Source organism: Bubalus kerabau, chromosome 17, assembly GCF_029407905.1.
Source record: "Bubalus kerabau isolate K-KA32 ecotype Philippines breed swamp buffalo chromosome 17, PCC_UOA_SB_1v2, whole genome shotgun sequence".
NCBI lineage: Eukaryota > Metazoa > Chordata > Mammalia > Artiodactyla > Bovidae > Bubalus > Bubalus kerabau.
The window spans coordinates 38478965-38499225 of NC_073640.1; the positions used below are offsets into that span (position 1 = coordinate 38478965).

Below are 20261 nucleotides of genomic sequence, written 5' to 3' on the forward strand. Positions count from 1 at the left end.
TTCCCTTAGGCGGCGCTCCAGGCCGCAGCCGCCAAGTTTAGCGCAAGGCATTAAGGGATTTGTAGTTTCGCTGGCCACATGCCCAGGGCGCATGCGCACTGGAGAGGCGCGCTCCACCCAACCCCCTGCAGGATTCCAGGTCCTTGCGAAGGGCTCTCCAAGCGACAGAGCTCCAACCGAATACGCCTCTCTAGTCCGCCGAGGGTGAGCCGAGTAGGGGAAGAGTCCTCTCTACGTGGCTCGTCGCCGTGCACTGGAAAGCGGCCGGAATAAGCCCGCCCCCGCTCCGGAAGTGAGCGGCTTCTGGCGCAGTGCATTGTGGGGGGCGTAGTCCTCCTCCTCAGGCGGTCCTTCGCGGCGTCCCCGGGGCCCACTCCGGAGCGCAGGCGGGCGGCTGGACCGGCGGCGCGGCGCGGGCCGGCGGGAGGCGTATTCTGGGCACGGGGCGTTGAGTTAGGCCGGCCGTGCCGGGCGGCAGTAGTGGGAGGCCGCCCAAGGCCTCGCGCGGCGCCGCCCGTCGAGGGGCGGGCGGCGGCAGACAGACCCGACCGTCGAAAAGCGCAGGAGGCCGGTGGGCCGGGTCGGGCCGCGCGGCGCAGCCATGCCTGGATTTACGTGCTGCGTGCCGGGCTGCTACAACAACTCGCACCGGGACAAGGCGTTGCACTTCTACACGTTTCCCAAGGACGCTGAGCTGCGGCGCCTCTGGCTCAAGAATGTGTCCCGTGCCGGCGTCAGCGGGTGCTTCTCCACCTTCCAGCCCACCACGGGCCACCGTCTCTGCAGCGTTCACTTCCAGGGCGGCCGCAAAACCTACACTGTGCGGGTCCCCACCATCTTCCCACTGCGCGGCGTAAACGAGCGCAAAGTAGCACGCAGACCCGCGGGGGCCGCAGCCGCCCGCCGCAGGCAGCAGCAGCAGCAACAGCAGCAGCAGCAACAGCAGCAGCAGCCGTCGCCGTCCGCTTCCACTGCCCAGACCACTCAGCTGCAGCCTAACCTTGTATCTGCTTCTGCGGCTGTGCTCCTCACCCTTCAGGCCGCTGTAGACAGCAGCCAGGCTCCAGGAACCGTGCCGCCGGCGCCCACCACTCCCACGGGAGAAGACGTTAAGCCCATCGACCTGACGGTGCAAGTGGAGTTCGCGGCCGCAGAGGGCGCAGCCGCCGCCGCCGCTGCGTCGGAGCTAGAGGCTGCTACAGCAGGGCTGGAGGCCGCCGAGTGCCCCATGGGCCCACAGTTGGTGGTGGTGGGCGAAGAGGGCTTCCCTGATACTGGCTCCGACCACTCGTACTCGTTGTCGTCAGGCACCACGGAGGAGGAGCTCTTGCGCAAGCTGAACGAGCAGCGGGACATCCTGGCGCTGATGGAGGTGAAGATGAAGGAGATGAAGGGCAGCATCCGTCACCTGCGTCTCACCGAGGCCAAGCTCCGCGAAGAACTTCGCGAGAAGGATCGGCTGCTGGCCATGGCTGTCATCCGCAAGAAGCACGGAATGTAAACGAGTCCCTTTTTGGCCCTCCGGACTCCCAGATCCCTGCCAGCTTAGAGGGACCTGAGGCCACCGTTGTTGAACTCCCTCATACTCCTGGGGCACTGTTTGACAGTACTGAGGCTTAGGGCAGCTGGACTCTTTTGCTGGTGACCTAGTACCCTCTCATTTCCTCCTGAAGCAACGTCCTGAAGTCTGAGACTGCACTAGGGACACCAGCAGTTATGACTTTGTCTACCCATCCACACCTTCACTCCCTAACCCCAAGTTTATATTGCAGGTTCTGGTTAAGCAGAGGCTTCAGAACCACTGAACTTGAAACTTATCCCTTAGGGATGCAGGTGGGATGCTGGAGGACTATGGCTTTGGGAAGACAACACCTTGAGTTTGGCTGGCAATCAGAGACAATTCTTCTGTGTGTAGTGATAAGAGATCCAAGTAACATCAGTTCTACTTTTTTGTGCTTTTCCTTCCCAGGTGCAGCCTGTGATTCTGATGGGGACTGGCAGATCTGTGCCTCGGCTTCCTAGGACCTCCCTCCCAGGAGGCCATCTACAAGGGGATCTAGGTGACCTGTTGATGGAAATCCAGCCTGCCAGGGACTTAGGTCTATCCTGTTATGTTTGCTACTGGTTACAAATTCTATTTTCTGTACAATTAGTCAGACTAAAGTTTTCACTGTGTTTGTTTGGCAAAACGAATTAAACAGAAAATAAGGTTTTTATTTGGGTCTCGCCATTTTATTTTTATAAGGACTCAGCTCAGGATCCTTGAAACGTGGGCAGATGGACTTCCTGATAGGCCTCCCCCTTTTCCGCCTTGGTCTCCAAGACAGGCTGACCCTGGGAGTAGAGATGCTTCGGTGACCAGGTTTCTCCATAAAGGGGCTCTAACCCTCATAAGGTCTTCTCAGAGTTCCAACGCATCCTGAAGAGTTTGGAAATTGCACCAAATGGTCCTGGTTTGCCTATGGGTTAGCTCCCTGTGTGCTTTCAACTGGGGGAAGAATCAACTGAGAACTAAGCTAAATTGTGGCACTTCCCTGGGGGTTTTGAATTCCTTAAGAATTTTCAGCTGGAATTGAATTTTGCTCACTATTTTCCCCTTAGGCCTAGTACAGTGTCTGGCACACATGGGCATACAGTTACTTACATCAGTGAAGACCACAGCTGGAGCCAGCCATGGGTTCTTACAAGGAATATGGATACCTTTGACCTTGGTGCACTTTCATTGTGAAGGAGGTGGATCCTCAGAGGAATTTAAGGATGAGTTGGGATTTGTCATCTCTTGACTCATTTTCTTGGCTGTTAGCATCTTTATTTAGACTGGATGTTGTAGTGACAAGGTGACATTTTTATCTGTGGTTCCAAGTCATTTAGCCGAAAGCTGGCAACAAATGCCTTTAAAGCTAGCAGTGTTTAACATAGGTATTGGGGCACAAATGATACTTACTGGGCTCCATAAAACATGATTCTTTTCTCTGTTACTTATGGAAAAAGCCACTTACCCGGGGGCTTTCCCTGTAGTTTCGAACTAGAATGACTCTAAAATATCCCTCCAGTCTCTGCTGTCCTTTTGACCCCTTGGCATTGACTTGAGAAACAAGTGTCTGTTGGGGAGGAGAAGTGGGAGATAGGTTGTGCAGGTGCCTAGTTGGGGAAAGGACTGTATGTCTCCCTTCCTGGGGTTAGGTCTGGCTGGTCATAAGGTGGTGGAAGCACAGCAGTACCCTTCCAGGCCAGCAGGGACTGTAGCCCTTTATGGGCAGCTGTTGGGTCACTCACTCAGCTGTCCCCATCCACCTTCATTAGGAGTGAGGATTTTCCCAGGCTCCAGCCATGCTCCTTAGTGTATCATTTAGCTCCTGTTTGCTGAACGGATTTAAGACTTTAAACTTTGGGTCTCTTGAACCTCTCAGCAGCACTCCCAGGACAGAGTGAGAAGAGCCAAACTGGTCAGGATTCGCTAGTGTCTGGATATGATGAGCACACAATCTCTGGGGTGTTTTATCTTCTAGAAGGGAGGAGGACAGCTCAGAGCAAGGGAGGCCCTAGATACACCACAAGCAGGGCAATGCAGTCTCCCTGACTATAGAAGAATCTAGTCAGGCAAAATAATACAGATCTGGGATTTAATGAACAGAAGCCTGGTCTGGTCTTACTGGCCATCCCCAGGTGGAGGGGTGGGGGTGATGGTGAGGATCTGTAAAGGTATAAAATTTCTGGACGAACAGGAGTACTGAGCCATCTCTGACTAGGAGAAACCTTGTCTCTATAAACTTAACCTGTGGTCCCCCCGCTTAGCTGCAGAATCCCAGCAGGCCTGACCGAGACACACGTTACTTCAAATGTTTGTGTTACCCAGGAAACGACAACGAAAATGGGCGTTGAAAGAAAAGAGTAATGGGCGGGAGGGAGATTATGGACAATTTAATCACTTAAATCACGGGGAAGGTTTGGGCGCACCAGTTTATCTTTTTTCATTAATAAAACCACGATTCTTAGCGGCCCTGCCTGATGCAAAACCCAACAACAAAAAACTTGTGAGAATGCTTTGTACACCCTAACTGCAGAAATCGAAGAGTAAGCTTGTTTCCAGCCCAGGAAAGCCTCGCTTGCTTGAAACCAGCTTTGGGTCCACTTGCACCCGGCAGGGCGCAAGAATGTTGGGACAACAGAAGCTGTGGGTTCCGCCCCGGGTAGCCTTGGAGCTCCACTAGGAAGAGCCGCAGGGGCGGCCACAGTACCAAAGGGGAGGGGGGTTTGCGAGCGGAAACACCTCACGGGCCCAGGGAGGGGCGGCTAGGCCAGTTTGAGAACAGGCCGAGCTCCCACGGAGGCGGGGCCAACACCGAAAGGCCGCGAAAGCTGGGCGGGGCCGGACCAGCTGGGACTTGGCGACAACCGAGGCCTGACCCCAGCCTGGCGCCAAGCTCGGGTATTCCAGAGGCTTCCGCTAGACCACAATTCTCAGGGGCTCGCCCCGGCGGCCTCCCTCCCTAACTTAGCCTCACCTCCCGCGCTACGGGCCGTGTCTGGGCCTCGGCGCATAGGACGTCGGGAATGGTAGTTTTCTCCCAGCGCACCTATACCAGAAAAGAGCACGAGGAGGACTGCGTTTCCCAGAGTGCAGCGGGGTGGCAAGGGAAGGCAGGGGGGAAGGGACAGTCGGTCGCAGACCGCGCTGGGTTGCCGCCGCTGTTGCCGCCATCGTGCCATCCCCTCGGGTGAGTGTCGGGTCTAGCGCGCCGGGGCGGGGGCTGGGCCGCAGGAGCTGTGCTCCGGGTCGCCTGGAGCTTCTGCTGCAAGTCCCCGGGCGGCCCCTCCCCTACCCCCCCCCGGCGGCCCCAAAGCCGCGCGGGGCCGGGGCCATGTGTCGCGCGCGGCTCCGCCTCCCGCCGGTCCTCTGAGGCGGCGGCCGGGGGAACACAGAGGAAGCCAGGAACCTATTTCGGGCGTACCGTGCAGGTGGCGGGCACACTGGACCGCTTCGAAGCCAGGCCTTTTTCTCTGGTCTGGACCACCCAGATGGGGCGCTCCGGGCCCCGCCCCGTCTGGCCTAGCCAGGCCTGCCCGAGTCCCGCAAACTGCAGGCAGGCTAGCAGGCGGACCCCATCCCCACGTCCTGCCGCCAGCCCGCCAAGGATTCGGGGATGGGTAGACGCCACCCAGCCCGTTCCGGAGTCAGCATTGGGTAAGGGCGCCTGCGTGCAGCAACCCTACCCTCCTCCGGTTCTGAACCACGGCTCGGTTAGGATGTAGGTGAGCGCTCACTTGCTTTTTTGCCGGCTGAGAGTGCACGAAACCTATCTCCCACTCCGGAACTCATGCGTAGGTTCTTCTGCGTGGAGGGCAGGGTCAAGGAATCTGGCGCGGGAGGGGGTTCCACGTGGGACTTAACCCCCAGCAGCCTTGGAGAATCTGGCCTGAGGAGACGAGGCGGCTCCGGACTCGTAGGCTCAGCCCCCGCCCTTCTTTTCTATCAGTGACCAGACCTCAGCCGTGGGTGGGTTGGCCGGCTGTGTTAGTGGAGGGAGGGAGGGAGGAAGCCAAGGAGGTGAAGCTGAATATGTGAGCCTCCAACACATTGTTAGATATCTTCAGCACAGCCTAATCTCCCATCTGCTGCTCCCAGAGTCGTCTGCCCTTCTTCATAGAGAAGGATGATTCCATGAGGGTGGTAACAACAAGGTGGGGTTTGATGGAGGGGAAGGCACAATCCAGGTCTGAGGTCGGTGAGCCTAATGCCAAACGAGGCTGGGCTGCAAGCGACATTGGGGGAGGTGCACTTATGGGCTGTGAGGCCCTTCTGAAGCCTGGGTGGCAGAACTAGGGCTGGAGACTGCAGAAAGTCAGGCTTCCTTCTCTTGCTGGCTCATTCATCGAACATTCAGAGCGACCTCTGAATAGGCAGAAAGCTGGTTGGGCCTTGGGAAATTGCCTTTAATGAAGGCACCGGGTCTCCATTGAGTTCTGGAGGAAGGGGAGTAGCTAGCCATAGAGCGGTCCTCAGGCTGGTTTTGGGAAGGCCCTTCCTGACTGAGTGATGATAAATTAAGGGACAAGTCCAGAGAAGACCATGGGATATGGGGAAAAGACAGTTTGTCAAGCCTTGAATTTTCTGACCCAATGCAGCTAACGAGCCACAGTTCTCCCAGGTACTAAAGAAGCAGCCAAGTCTTTGCACACCTGGCCTCAGCAGCAGGCAGGTCTCTTAGGAGAGTTGAGTTAAGCCCATGATGCAGCACCCTTGGAATTTTTTTTTTTTTTTCCTTTTCTTGATTATTTCCCCAGGTAGTATTTTTCTGGTCATTGAACTCAAGCCTTGGAATTTTTCCTGCAGTTGCATTTTAAGTCCCCGCTGTTAAGGTTAAGAAGGATAGGCAAGGACCTGTCTAGATCTCCTCACCAGGCCTGTTTTCTCCTTGTCTTTCTCTTTCTCCTAGTTCACATCCTAGCCTACGAGCGTGAACTAGTCAGGTTCATTCAACAGGCTCTGGAGAGGCCTGGTTTGCCTGTGGAGGTGGGCAACAAGGAGGGACTACCCCCAGGACACATGCAGGGTCAGTGTGATTGGATGTCTTCGTGCCATAAGCAGTTGTTTCAAGATCTTGAGATTGTCTGGGTTGCTTCTTTCTAGGCCACTGGTGTCAGGTGAGTTAGGCTTTATGGCTATGGATTAGTTCACAGATTCCAAAGCCATAGGTGACTTGATCACAAGGGTTTTCTTTGAGGTCAAAATGCTGTTGTTCTTTCTCTTAGGTTACCTGGGAGGGGAAGGGATTCAGGTCCCTCCTTCTCATTCCACACCTTAAGTTCTGTATAACTTCTGTGTCTGGGGTCAATCATGTAGCCATTGCTACGCATCCTGACCCCCATAAGTCCTTGACCTTTCTGGAATTTGGCAAGCTGTCTGCATCTCAGAGCTCAGAGATAAGAGGAGAACACCGAGGTTGTCCACAATCAGTATGCACCCTCTCTAGTCTTGTACCGCTGACTTGGGTGGTGGGGCCTGGCCTGGGACAGTCAGGATATGGCTGCGTAATAAAGGGTCAGGCTGTGAGGAGACTGGGTTCTCAACCAGCTCAAAACTGTGTCCCTTGGTGACATGGAACTCACCTCTCTGAGTCACATTTCACTTTATTCTGTCTTTCCAACTGGTGGGTTGGGATGGAAAGAATGATTTATGTGAAAGAATGCTCAAATTTAGGATTGGAAGGCACCTTATATCAAAAAATTCTAGAATCCCTTTACTGAGGCATTAGTATCTTGCTTGAATTATTTTTTTCTCTTCTCTCACCAATGATGCATTTTACTCAGGCACCATTCTTGCGGCCCTTTTCTGTATGTCAGGCTCTGGGCAGAAGCTGGAGGTAGAATAATGAGTTCCTACCAAGTCCCAGTGCTGGGGAAAGGAGGTCACAGTAGTCAGGGAGACAGAATGTTGCTATTATGTATTGAGGTCTAAGTTGAAGAGACCCACAAGGGACTCTTGGCCCTTTGCAAAAGGCTGGGGTGAGGGGGGCTTCTGAGTGACAGAGTAGAGGCTGTTACCGAAGAGTAAAGGCTGTTAGTGAGCCCACTCTCCTTTCCAGTGCCTGAAGAAACCATGGAGCAAGGTATCCCTCAGGATGCTGGGCCCAGGAAGGTCTGGGATCCCTTGAGCAACTTGACCATCACCACTCCAAATTGCTGTTGCTATTGAGTCTAGATAGATCTTCTGTCACCAGCTCCTCGTCCCTCAGAGGTCTCTGCTGGGGTGTTCTCCCAGTACCTGAGAATCTAACCAGCATTTTGTGGTCCATGACCTCCTTCCCTGCCTGAACCTGGCTTGGTGGCTTCTACCTCTTTGACTGAGACCTTTCAGGTCACTTATTCAAGTGCCCAGTGCTCTTGGAATGATTTCTATCAGGACATCTTGCCAGAGTGAAACAGGCGCCCTCCCCAGAAGTGAAAGGGAGTAGTACTTTTGGAGATTGGGGAGTGAATCCAAAAAGTTCTCCACAGGGTGGACATTGAATGTTAGGCAGGATTTCTGTGGACAGCTTGAGCTGAACCTCCTGATGGGCCTGTTTTTAAAGTTAGTATTTTTTTTTCTGATGGGCCATGAGAATGTTTGTATGTGGGAGGTTGGGTTTGCGTGGTATTGGAGAAGACTTGAGAGTCCTTTGGACTACTAGGAGATCAAACCAGTCAGTCCTAAAGGAAATCAACCCTAAATATTCATTGGAAGGACTTCTGCTGAAGCTGAAGCTCCAGTACTTTGGCCACCTGATGTGAAGAGCCAACTCATTGGAAAAGACCCTGATGCTGGGAAAGATTGAGGGCAGAAAGAGAAGGGAACGGCAGTGGATGAGATGGTTAAACAGCATCACAGACTCAAAGACATGAATTTGAGTACACTCCTGGAGATAGTGAAGGACAGGGGAGCCTGGTGTGCTGCGGTCCATGGGGTCGCAAAGAGTCAGACACCAGTTAGCAACTGAACAACAACGCCTTCCCCAATTTTGAGATTTTGTGATTTCTTGCTTTGACCACATATGGCAGGAGTTCCTGAAGATTCTTCCTGAGGGAGGTGCTAGCGTGCGGGTTATCCCTGCAGTGGCTCCAGGAGTGACCAGTGCTGCTGGTCAGCACCCACACCACCAGGTCTGTGTGGCACCGTCTCCATCCTCACTCTGTCAGCTGAAATGTGTCTTCCTGGGAGGAATCATTTGTTCAGGTCTGACTGTGACTCAGGAAGCTGGCCAGGGAAGAGGGACACAAGAGGACTGCGGTTGGTCCTTGTCACTACCCTGGGCCTTTATTTATTGCTGGTACCTGCTATACGCCAACTCCTTAACCACTCAGGCTGGAGAAGGGTCTACCCTGCAAAGGAGAACCTCCTCTCATGAGAGAGATGCGTCCAAGGAACCTGGGAGCTGAGGGTTGTTTGCCTCAGTAAACGGGGGATTCAGAAATGTTTGTTTCCTAAAGCCTCAGGTACTCCATCAGAGCCACTGGGTCTCTCCAGGGCAGAAATTGCAGCCCCCTGGAAGGACATCTGTATAGAGACATTGGTTCCACTTGCAGAAGTGGTTCAGGCCCAGGTCAATACATGGTCTCATTTGCAGGTTGTACACCTGCTGTGACAGGCTGAGCATGCACTTAAAGGGTTTCCCTTCTGACGGGCGTAGAGCTTGCCGATTTCAAAGGGGAAGAAAAGGCCTGAGCTCCATTCTTCGTTTTTCCATCTATGCTTCTTGCTACTTGACATGGGCTCTCAACTATTCCAGTCCAGGCCAATTTTATAGACATTTTCATGCCGGCTATGCCCCAGTGGCCTTGCGTGGTCTTGAATTCTTAACCTCTCAAGAGTCTTGGTTTCATCTACAAAGTTGCAGTAATCATACCAGCTTTACAGAACTGAGAGGCTGGAATGAGAGAAGACGTGTATGTAATAACTGTTTGGTTTACAGGGCTTTGACTGATGGTACACGAAATACCAAGTTCATGGATGGGAACTGTCTAGGCCAGGGCCCCAGAGATCCCTGAACCACCTCGGAAAGGGGGCTACTCAGGAACTGAGTATGGGCAGAGCAGAGGGACTAGAATGCAGGTCTCAGGATTCAGCTTCTGGGCCAACCAGGGCAACCTGACACCTCTGAAGCCCTCTCCAAATAGAAGAGGGGAAGGCCCTTAGCGTGCTGGGGGCACCTAGGCCTCAGGGGTCTGCCCCGGGAAAGGGTTCTGTCCTGGGCAGCAGACTTTGGCTGCTGTCTCTCCCAACTGCAGGCAAGTGAGTGGTGAATGAGGCTGTTGCCAGTCCTGGGTCAAGGCTGTTCCTTAGTGTGGTGTCCTACAGGAGGCTGAGATAACCCTCCTTCCCAGCTCTTGACCCAGTGTTCACCTCGTACCCGCCAGCTGAGTCCTGCTTTATATCCGCAGTTGATTACCCCTAACATCCTCATAATTACTGATGAAGACAGGGTCCGAGGGTCCTGCCATGAGGGAGAGGAGGAGCAGACTAGCGGCCAGGCCTTTGACGGCATGGTCCTGTGCCTCCTCTTCAGCCACAGTTGTCCCTCAGGTGATCAGAACCTTGGGAATTGGGGTGGGAGGGAGGGGCCAAGCACCACTAACACACACCTCAGACAGATGGCTGGGTGGAAGGCAAAGGATTGTTTCCTGACAAATTGGACAGAAGGTGTGGGTGGAGGTGAAGTGGGTCACCTGGCCACTTAAATTGAACAGGGTTTTCCCAGAACACACTTCTCCAGAGAAGAGGGCCTAGGTGAGGCACCTTGCAGACACAGACAGGGGTGCCCCAGTCAGGGAGAGGGACCACTAACATATATGTAAATGTGATAATCTCATGCAGTGACAAGTGCTAAGAAGATGAAGCAGGATGATGAAATGAGTACCTGGGAGGCCACTTTAGACTGAATGGTCAGGGAAGGTGTCTATGAGGAGGTGACCTTTGAGTGGACACACATGTGACAAGGAGCTAGACACATGAAGGAGGATCTGGATACATCTGGGAGGAAGGATGATCCAAGTAGAAGGATCAACAGTTGCAGAGCCCTCCAGTGAGAACAGGCTCAAGATGTTCCAGAAATAGGAAAATGCCCAGAGTGGCTGCAGAGGACGGGGAGGAGTGGGTGGCCAGAGATGAGGTTGGATAGCTGGGAGGCCAGGTCACCCTGGGCCTTGAAGGCAGGATAAATGGTTGAGATTTTGTCAGTGGAGAATGGGAAGGCTGCTGCACAGGATACACACCACTCTGGTTGCAGTCCACAATGTTCCCTCACTCTGTTTAGTCCACGCCTGTGCTCTGGGTTTAAGCCAAAGTTGTCAGTTCTACCTGTCGGAGTCCTTCCCAGCCTCTGCTTCAGGGCTCTTGAGGCCTAGCAGACAGTAGGTGTGAAGGTTGTGGTGCTGAGTTGGTGTGAGTTCAAGGATCACACTATAAGCTCACACATCTGGTGTTCCCTGTGGGCCTCAGTGATAGGCCATCCAACATGAACATCCTTCTGTTTGAAAGTGTGGAGTTAGTAATGAATGTCCTCTTCCTCTTTCTCGTCACTCTTCTGACCCCAGTCGTGCCCTAGATCCAGCTAGGCCCACATTTATCTCTACTTCGCTGAGATGGTGAAATGGGGTTGTGACTTTGAAGGTTTAGGAAAAGCGTGAGATCATCCCCCATGAAAACATCCATTGTTTAGTGTGGCAGTCTGCCTGGTGCCTTTGTTTGGAGGCAGAAGCCCTGGTTCAAGCCTGTCTTGCCCCTTTCATCAAAAGCCAAGGTTAGAGATCAGGGCTTCAGCCCTACGTGTCATTCGTTTTTATCTCCAGACCAGTTGTCACTGGAAGTCTTGGTCCTGGAGCCCACTAAGCCTGGTTCCATCCAGTTCCACCATTTATTAGGCTCGTGACCTTGAGCAAATTTAGCTGACCTTGCTGGGCCTTGTTTTGCTCATCTCTAATATGGGAGTTGACTCACAGGGTGTTAGAACAAAATGCATGTAAAGCCATGAGCACATTTCTACACTGAATACGCATTAGTGAAAATGAGACGTCAGCTGGACACTACTGTTTCAAGTTTCAAAATACTGGAAACTCTGACCCAGAATTTGAGGAGCAAAATGAAGGGTTTTTTTTTCTGTTACCCTGTGGGATCCCCTGGGCCAGAGCTTTTAACCTGATGTGTATGACAGCCTCAGGGAGTATGAACTACTTGAAGTCAGTGACAAGACTGGGGCATCTCTGCCTCTGTGTGGATTGATTGGGAGTGGGCCGCAGTGTATAAGACATTCTTAGAGAGTCTTTGCACCCACAGAGACTTAAGGGTCAGTGAAGGCTGATGCTCAGTGGGTGAGAGGTCACCGAGATCATTTCTGCTCCTCGAGGAGCCTGGCCTCAGTCAGCCTGAGTGAAGCAGGAGGCGGTGGTCAGCGGCCCTCTCGGAAGAGCTGTAGGAGAAGGTATCATGAAGGTCAGTCCCCAGTCTCATGCGAGGCTGCCCATCAGCCTTGCATTGTGTTTCTTTCCAGGCTATTCTTTCCACAGTAAATATATTAGAAGCAAGGCCGGGGCTGTCTGGCCATCCTGGGGAACCCCCAGTCCAGCCACCCCTCCCCTGTGTCCCATGGGGATGGGAGGTGGCCCCCGCACTCGGCTGCTTTTTCTAGGCTCAAGAATACCACCTCCCAACTACAGGGTGAAAGCTTTGTGGAAGATGTGGAGTCAGAAACTGGAAGTCCCATAGTTTACTGGATTCTGTGCTGGGAGATTGAGGGGGTGGGATGGGATGTGGCAAGAACCAAATGGGAACGCTCACAGCCCAGAGCCACAGTGGAGTGGGCCCTGGGTGTGCCGATCCAGGCTTGCACATGGTGTTGGAGGTCAACAGTTGAGTCTGCAAAGGAAGACCCAGATGGGAGGCATCTGAATGGTGACGTGAGGGGAGGGCGGGCATCCCAGCGGGCGGACTCACCTGTGCAAAAACCCCGGGAGCAAACTCTGAAGTTCCGGTGTGTTTTGCTGTGGTGCTGGATCGAGGCAGGAGAGAACGGCTAAGGAGTTAGGGACAGGTGTGAATAGCCACCTGTGGGCCTTCAGGTGTTTGACCTTGAACCCAAGGGTGAGGGGTTTGTAGGGGAGGGACATGGCCAGCCTTGTGGCTTAGAACTCGACGCAAAATTAGCAGAAAATAAGCAGTGGCCTTAACCAGAGAACTCAGGATCAGCACTGGTGCTGGGCAAGTTGGGGCCACAGGCTGAATCTTGGTTTTTCCACCTGTAAAGTGGGCTGACGGTGAAATCAACCGCATGATTACTACACAGAGGTAAACACATCAGGGTCAAGCAAGCCTTGAACAAGGTTACTGTGGGCTTCAGAGGCACCACTTGACATCTCTAAAGCAAAGTCTTCAATCCACATAGCTTTGAAGGTTCCTGCTCACCCTTTTTGAATAGTCCTGTCCCTCAGGAGAGCTCCCTTTGCCCTGCCCCCTCCACCCGGCCAAAGGGCTCTTCTGTCCCTTTATCCCTCCTACCTCTTTACTCCACCTCTGCTTCTGCCAAGTCGTTTTTGTGTTAGAAACTTATCACACCATTAAGAACAATGTTGAGAAAGGAAAAAACACCTCACTTCCTTCACCTCAGTGTCCCACTACATGGCGCCACTTTTCTTTGGATAGCTTCTAGTCTTATTTCCCCTCATCCTCCATCTCCCGCTTCCCGGTTTCCTGCCCTTATCTCTTCTTGTGTCCCCAGGCACGTGCTCATGTTGTTTCTCCTGACTGGCACACTCCTTCAAGACCTTCTCCGAGGGCTGCTGAGAACAGAGGGCAAGATGGCCCTAGTTCATTCCTCTGTGCCCTAGAAGTCTTAGGGGGGCTCAGCAGGGCACCTTGGGAGTGTGATGTGGTGGGGTTGGGCCGCGATGGGTGAGTCATCTGGTGGAAGGGGCAGAGATGCGCGATGCCGGGCTCTTGTGCCTCCAGTGACCCGAGTTTGCATGTGGTGCTGTCACAGTCTGACCCCTTGAAAATGTGACCAAGACAGAGCAGCTGAGAGCAGCTGCGTATCCTGTGTTTTTCCCACTTGTTCTGTTTCTTGGCAGAGAGCAAGCTGGGACACTCCTTGTCCCAGGCAGGCGCGGCTGGGCCCAAGCTTTCTCCTGTGCTTCTTTTAGACTTTCCTGGACATTTAGTCATCCCAGCACCGTGCTGCTATTTTTAGTGCCACCACCTCCTAGGGAACCTAAAATAAAGCTGGCTCAGCTTCCTGGCCCCTCATTGGCTGGAGCGTTGGTCACAGGCTGGGAGATTGGCTGAATTGGGCATAAGCTACTACCCACTTCTACTGTCCTTCCTCTGGTTCCTCTGGCCTAGGGTGAGGCCCTAGGGACCAGAGCAAACCAGCACTAACCAAGCTGAGTCAAGAGCTTTACTAGGTTCCCTTAGTGAGACCCCCACTGGCAACAGCAGGGTTCCACCCCCTTATAGAGAAGAGGGCTGAGGCCCTCAGGATGGCAGTGACTTGCATCAGATCCCACCACTGCCAGTGGTTGTCTGCTGCGGTCAAACCCACCTCCTTACAGCTTTGGTTCAGAGTCCTGTTATTAGGAGAGAGTGGGTGGGTTCCTGTGCAGTCAGAAACAGCTATAGAACAACAGAGGTCTGCTGTTGTGGGTCCTGCAGCGAGATGCGCTCCACTCTACCCAGGAGGAGCCTATCAAAGCCTGAGCGGCTCTTTCGTCCGGGGCTTGGAATTTTCATCTAGCAGCCTTGGATCCCTGATATCTGTAGCAGGGTGGGTTGGAGGGGGTACGGCTCCCCTCTTGCTCGGAGACCGGAGAGGGGCAGCCTTTCTGATGGAGCCAGTGCTGGGATGGGGTGTAGAGACATGACTCATTTTCCCCTCCCAACCTTCCTTTGCCCTCCCAGCATTTCTGTTGTCATCTGTGATCCTCTGAACTCATGGTCCCAGCTCTGCAGTTGGTATATGTAACCCCTCTTGGTGCTGAAATGATGTCATGTGGCCTCAAAGAAATAAACTTCCCCCTTAAGACAAAGTGAGGGAGGGTCACTTGCTGTCTTTGTTCCTCAAGTGGGACCTTGAGGAACCATTTCTCCCCAGTCTCACTGGGTCTTCTACCTGCCAGTAAGGCCCTGGGGTAATGTTAAGGGCCTGAGTGCTGCAGTCAAAGACACTTGACTCAGACATCAGTAGTTCCTGACCTGCAAAGTGGGAAGAATAGCAGTAACTGGCTGTGCAGGTTGTTGTGAGGATTAAATGAAAAGAAATGGGGAGAGTGCTTAGCTCCGCCTCAAAAGCTCATCCTCTGTAGTACTTGCTCTGACCTTCCTTCGTCCGGGCTCCCCCCTCAGGACCCATCCTTCTCTATGATCCTGACACCAGGAGGGTCTGAGTTGTCCATCTCTGGGCTCCCTGCACTTGTCTGTATTGAGGGATTGCTTATCAGTTCCCTGGGTCCTCTCCGTGTTCTCCAGGAGCACACACCTCAGCAGAGCACTGCCTGCTCAAGGAGGTCTGGGAGGGGTGGGGGTCAGTGAAGAGACTGACTGGCTACCTGCTGCTTCCATGGTACCAACGCTTCCCTTCCTGTCTTGCTGGACTTACAGGTCTCAACGAGGCCGGGTGACGCTCCAGAATGGGAGACAAGCCAATTTGGGAGCAGATTGGATCCAGCTTCATTCAACATTACTACCAGTTATTTGATAATGACAGAACTCAACTAGGCGCAATTTATGTAAGTCTTCTGCTTTAGCACCAAAACGGGATTCCAGGGGATCAATTCAGATGTGGGGCCCGTGCCTCCAATTCACAAGTTCTGGCACCCCTCACTGGATTGGCTGAGCCCTTTTATCTGAGCTACTCTCCACGGGGTAGGGGGCTTAAGGCCTAGCCCAGCTCCCCAGGGCACATGGACCTTTCTGTCATCTTCTGCATGAGTGAGATTCTTAGGTAATCTAGTGGATCTACATGAGTGGTACCATAGGCAGCACTTTCTGGGCTCGCCCTTCCATGGTCCTGGGAGTGCCTCTGGTCCAGACTAGGCAGCGGCAGACAGAGGCTAGGGCTTCTGGTGCCCCCTGGAGGCAGCAGCTGTAAGAATCATCAGTGCACCTCAGATGGCTTCTGGAGGCCCCAGGTCCAGTGTCCTTTGAAGAGCTAAAAGCCCCTGAATGCTCATGGGAGGCGGGTGTTTCTTGAGAAACCCTTCTATGTAGGCATTTTTTACTGCTGTGTTAATGATGTTCATATATACCAAAAGTTACTTGTATTTGACCCTGCCCAAGACAGAAATGTGATTGATCAAGCCATGCCTGGCAGGTCTGCCCAGGATAGAAGTGATAGGAGTCATCATGCACAGCCTTGCAGCCTGATGGGCTGTGGGCAAACTCCTCTGTCTCCCTCAAAAAGTCAGGGCCAGTTCAGACATTTTGAAGAAAAGAAAGGGATCTTAGCGGTGGAAGGCCACATCCGGCCCAGGTAATTGATTGTCATTATCACAGGTAGAGGGTTTTAAAAACTCAAACTGGCCTGACTGGGATCTTTGGCACTTCTGTCTTGTTGCCTTTGAAATCAATTAAAGCAAGTCTGACCCAGAGAAGAGTTAGCAACGTCTTTAAGGAGTACTTTATGTATGTCATTTTATGGAAGCTCATCACGTTTTCCCTTTAAACATCAGGAAACAGATTGGGGTGGGGGGAGGTGGATAAAAAACTAGTTTGCCTAATGTCAGAGCTGCTGAGTAGCAGAGACACTTTTGAGCTCTGGCCCAGGAGTCTCTGGTAGGAAAGATGGGGTGGGGAGGCAGTGAAGCTGTGGGTTACACGTTGATGGTTGGGAGGGTCCCAGGAGAGGCCTTGTCAGCCTCCACCCCTCCTTGACCCCATGGGAAGGGCCTCTGTGGAACTGACTCTGGGCTCTAGAGATGGTGTTGAACATAGATGTTTCCTAGTTCGTTCATTCTTTTTTTTCTTCCAAGTTATTTCTGATGGTTATTCTGGGACTGGTGCTGACTACCCAAACAACAGGATGGTTTTTGACTGAGTCTTGGCCACATATGGCCAGCCTGGAGCTCATCCATATCAAAGGCCATACAACTTTTTGGATAAAAAGTGGGAGATGAGCTTACTTATTATTAATAAGTTTGTGTTTTCTTACATAGTCTTTCAGAGCTTGGGCTCTGAGATGCTGGGGTGTAATTAAAGTTGTTAATCTTCTGAAGTTTGGAAATTACCCTCATTTCCCTTCTTTACAGACAGGGAAACAGACATGGACTCATGTTCCCCAAGCAGGACCCTTTTGGGGGTCTTTTCAGGGCCTCAGCGATATTCCTTGTGCTCTGAAGCTCTGACCCCAGATTTCCTGGTTTTCAGATTGATGCGTCATGCCTTACGTGGGAAGGACAGCAATTCCAGGGGAAAGCTGCCATTGTGGAGAAATTGTCTGTAAGTAAGGGCCAGGGCTGGGCTGCAGGCAGCTCCTTCCCCACCCTGCTGGCCACAGCCCACCACCTATTTTTTCTCTTGCAGAGCCTTCCATTCCAGAAAATCCAGCACAGCATCACGGCGCAGGACCATCAGCCCACACCAGACAGCTGCATCATCAGCATGGTTGTGGGCCAGCTCAAGGTAATGGTGCTGCTGCCTTGCAGCACCACTGTCCTGCTCCTCAGGGACACCCAGACTAGTAATGCCTGGAGCTTTGTAGCTCAGTACTCTAGCCATCAGCCACACGGGGTGATTTTTAAATTGCATGAAGTAAAATGAAATAAAATTAAAATGTAGTTCCTCAGTTGCATTAGTCATATTTCAGGTGCTCAGAGTTACTCATGGCTGCCTATTGGACAACACAAACATAAAACATTTCTGTTATTGCAACAAGTCCTACTGGAGAGCACTGGTATAAAGCCTTGGAAAAGGGACAGTGAGGTACAGGAACAGGATAGGGCTGTGATCCCAGCCACTGGGCCTTTGTACTGCCCCGAAGCTGTAGGGGAGCCTTCTGCAGGCAGCTGACCCTGAACTGGAGTCTATGCTGCTATTCCCCAAGCTGGCTGCTGGCTCTTCCACCTGCTGAACAAAGCAGATTCTGGGAACTCCTGCTTCTCTTTGGATTTCTAGTTCCACTTCTCAAGACCTGTTAACCTTCAAAGCTTTCCTGTGGTCCTTTGGTGCCTCTGCCCGTACACCCCACCCCCCTTCCAGGAACTCCTACTTGTTATACTCTAACCGACTGAAGATTTCCAAAAAGCCTCTCCTTCCCAAAGCAGGACAGATGAGCTGCCCCTTAACCAGGTTCCAGCCTCCTGGGCATGTGGCATCATGGTCCGCAGAATATGAGATCCACATGCCTTCTCCCTAGGTTAGGCAGGGCTTCCTGAGTCCAATACAAGGGTGGAGGGAAAGGGCGGCCCTCTAGGCCTCTCCACTGGACCTGGATGGACCTGCCTTTTGGCCTGGTTTTTCCTGTCAGTTTCTCCTGCCTGTCCAAGATACCCTGCCCAGAGAGTGTGCTCAGATAGGCCTTGGGAGTGAGGAGGTCTTTTCTGGGGTCTCAGGGCACACTTTCCCAGGCTGGGGTCATTAAGCAGTGCCTCTTTCCACCTGGCTTCAAGTTCTTTCTGGTGTTTCTGTCCAACCCCCAAAAGACTGATTTGCCTCCTTGCTGATGATAATTCCTGGAAAAAACAGTGATGTTGGAAACACAGCTGGTTAGTTAGGCTTCTACCTCGACTAGGCCTCATCTGGGTGTTCTGCAGTTTGGCTGGAGGTCTCTCACCCTTTTTTTGTTGGAAGTATTATACGTTACGTGACAAGAAACAGATTACCTGATAGGGATGCATTAGTTTTTTTCTCTCTGCAGAGTTGTAATTGGTGTGAGCTTGGTTTTGAGCCTTTTCTCATGTACAAAGTCATTAGTAGTATCTTCTCATGGGTGGACTAACTAACATAATCAGACACTAAGACTGTTTAGTTTTTAGACTACCATGAGTTACATGATAAGCACCACAGAACTCTTTCAGATTGGTCACTTTTGCCCAGAAACATGAACACAGAGGCGCTATGTTGTCTGCTATATTGCTGTAGCTAACTGGTGAGTTGTTCTGCAGTTTGAGTGTACATAGCAGTATGAGCTGCCACCTCAAGTCCCCTTTGTGCCAAGTTCAGTGTTACATACATTATGTTAGTTCACAATCAAGAGTACCCTGGGCTCTCCTAGGATTTGTGTCCAAGATAGAAAGGCCTGATTGCAAAGTCAGCATTCTCCTCCAACTGAACACCCTTCCTGTTCCTTGGCCAACTTAACTGAACCATTTTTTTCTCTCCTCACAGGCCGATGAAGACCCCATCATGGGGTTCCACCAGATGTTCCTATTAAAGAACATCAATGATGCTTGGGTTTGCACCAATGACATGTTCAGGCTTGCCCTGCACAACTTTGGCTGACCTCCTCCCAGCCAGGCACTCATGCTGTTTCCTCCTCCCTCCTCTTCCCAATACTATTCACACTCCTCCAGATGCTCCAAATATCATTCACAAATGAGCAGGGCCGCGGTGGGCGTGGGCGCAGTGCGCTGCTGCTACCGAGGTGTTGTGCATGATGTTTGGACGCTAGACTAGTTGCATCTGACAGGAGAAGTTTGTGTTGTACCAGCGCATGCCTTGGAAAGACTTAAGTAATGCAAAAGGTTGTCTTTTTTTTTTTTTTTTTTTTAATCTACTGACAAGTTGCTCTAGTAACCCAAAGAAGTGAAGGAGAAAGCAGCTGCCTCACCGCCCAGATATTGATTTGTTCAGATGTTTCAATGCCTCATGATACAATAAAACCACGAAAATTTTCTTAACAGTTTAAATTGTTTGAATTAGTTGAATAGTGGGCCGGGCATCCATAACTACCCTGCCTCATTGGCTCTCTCATGTCTCACCATCCCACATCTACGCCCACTCAGCAATACCTGTTGCAAGGAGAAAACACCGAAGCAGCACTCTGAGCTCAGGCAGCACTCTGCACTCACTTCTCTTAGAAGCCCTGTAGGGCATAGTGTTCCCTCCACCTGGCCTTGGAAAAGTGAGCTGCAGACAGGGAGAGCTCAGGTCTGAACGGAAGAGTCCCTTGAAGCCTCGGCAGTCAGTCCTGACATTTCCTGTGACCTCTACACTGGGTAGCATCAGGGCTCTAATGACAGGCGAGATGATGCAGAATCCTACCGAAGATTGAAAAGCCTTGGCAAAAATGGCCCATTAGGTTCAGGCCCTCTGGACTGAGGGCTCAGCAGGACCAAGTATGAGCAGGCATTTGAGGGCAAAGGGCCTGTTCTAGCCACAGAAGGGTCAATGTCACATCCAGCATGCCCCGTAAATCCCCGGCCAAGCAGAGGGCAGCTCTTACCCTGTACCATCTGCTTCGGATGTCACTACCACAACGGGAGTGCCTCAAACAGCCAGCCTCCAATGCCCAGAGCCAGGCCTGGTTGGGTTGGAGTATAGATTTAAAACTGAAAGAAAGCATTCTGAGTTTGAGGGAATTCAGGTTGTAGGATTTCTCATGCCTGAGACCTCTGCAAGGCATCTCTAGGCCTTCTCCTATTCCCTCCCTGACCACAAACACAAACTCACACTACTATCCTCAAATCCCAGGAAATCTCAGCTGTTGGGGCAGTTTCTCCTCCTCAGTTTTGGGGACAGACTGCCTAGTATCAATACAAATCCAGCCCTTTAGCCCTGAGACTGGTGGTGTAAAACTGATGGC

General features: G+C 52.3%; 2 protein-coding genes across 3 annotated transcripts; both read left to right on the plus strand.

Moving 5' to 3' along the window:
* Positions 1 to 263: 263 nt before the first annotated feature.
* On the plus strand, positions 264 to 2216 carry THAP11 (THAP domain containing 11). 2 transcript variants are annotated; one of them, XM_055554115.1, is made up of 2 exons: positions 264 to 1497; positions 1970 to 2216. In XM_055554115.1, the coding sequence occupies exons 1-2, from the start codon at positions 602 to 604 to the stop codon at positions 1980 to 1982; spliced, it is 909 nt and encodes a 302-aa protein (XP_055410090.1). In that variant the 5' UTR covers positions 264 to 601; the 3' UTR covers positions 1983 to 2216. The 2 variants fall into 2 exon arrangements, with proteins under 2 accessions (XP_055410090.1, XP_055410091.1); XM_055554116.1 differs by having other exon boundaries at positions 276 to 2216.
* Positions 2217 to 4536: 2320 nt separating this feature from the next.
* NUTF2 (nuclear transport factor 2) lies at positions 4537 to 19365 on the plus strand. Its single transcript, XM_055554118.1, has 5 exons — positions 4537 to 4718; positions 15122 to 15249; positions 16886 to 16957; positions 17042 to 17140; positions 18845 to 19365. Exons 2-5 carry the CDS (start codon positions 15151 to 15153, stop codon positions 18956 to 18958), a joined length of 384 nt encoding a protein of 127 aa, XP_055410093.1. The 5' UTR covers positions 4537 to 4718; positions 15122 to 15150; the 3' UTR covers positions 18959 to 19365.
* Positions 19366 to 20261: the final 896 nt, after the last annotated feature.

Excerpts from the sequence above, each read along its gene's own strand:
- THAP11 (XM_055554115.1), top strand. The coding sequence starts at position 602 with ATGCCTGGATTTACGTGCTGCGTGCCGGGCTGCTACAACAACTCGCAC.
- NUTF2 (XM_055554118.1), top strand. The coding sequence starts at position 15,151 with ATGGGAGACAAGCCAATTTGGGAGCAGATTGGATCCAGCTTCATTCAA. Across the intron at positions 15,250-16,885 it reads CTCAACTAGGCGCAATTTAT|ATTGATGCGTCATGCCTTAC; the intron begins GTAAGTCTTCTG and ends CCTGGTTTTCAG. Across the intron at positions 16,958-17,041 it reads CCATTGTGGAGAAATTGTCT|AGCCTTCCATTCCAGAAAAT; the intron begins GTAAGTAAGGGC and ends TTTCTCTTGCAG.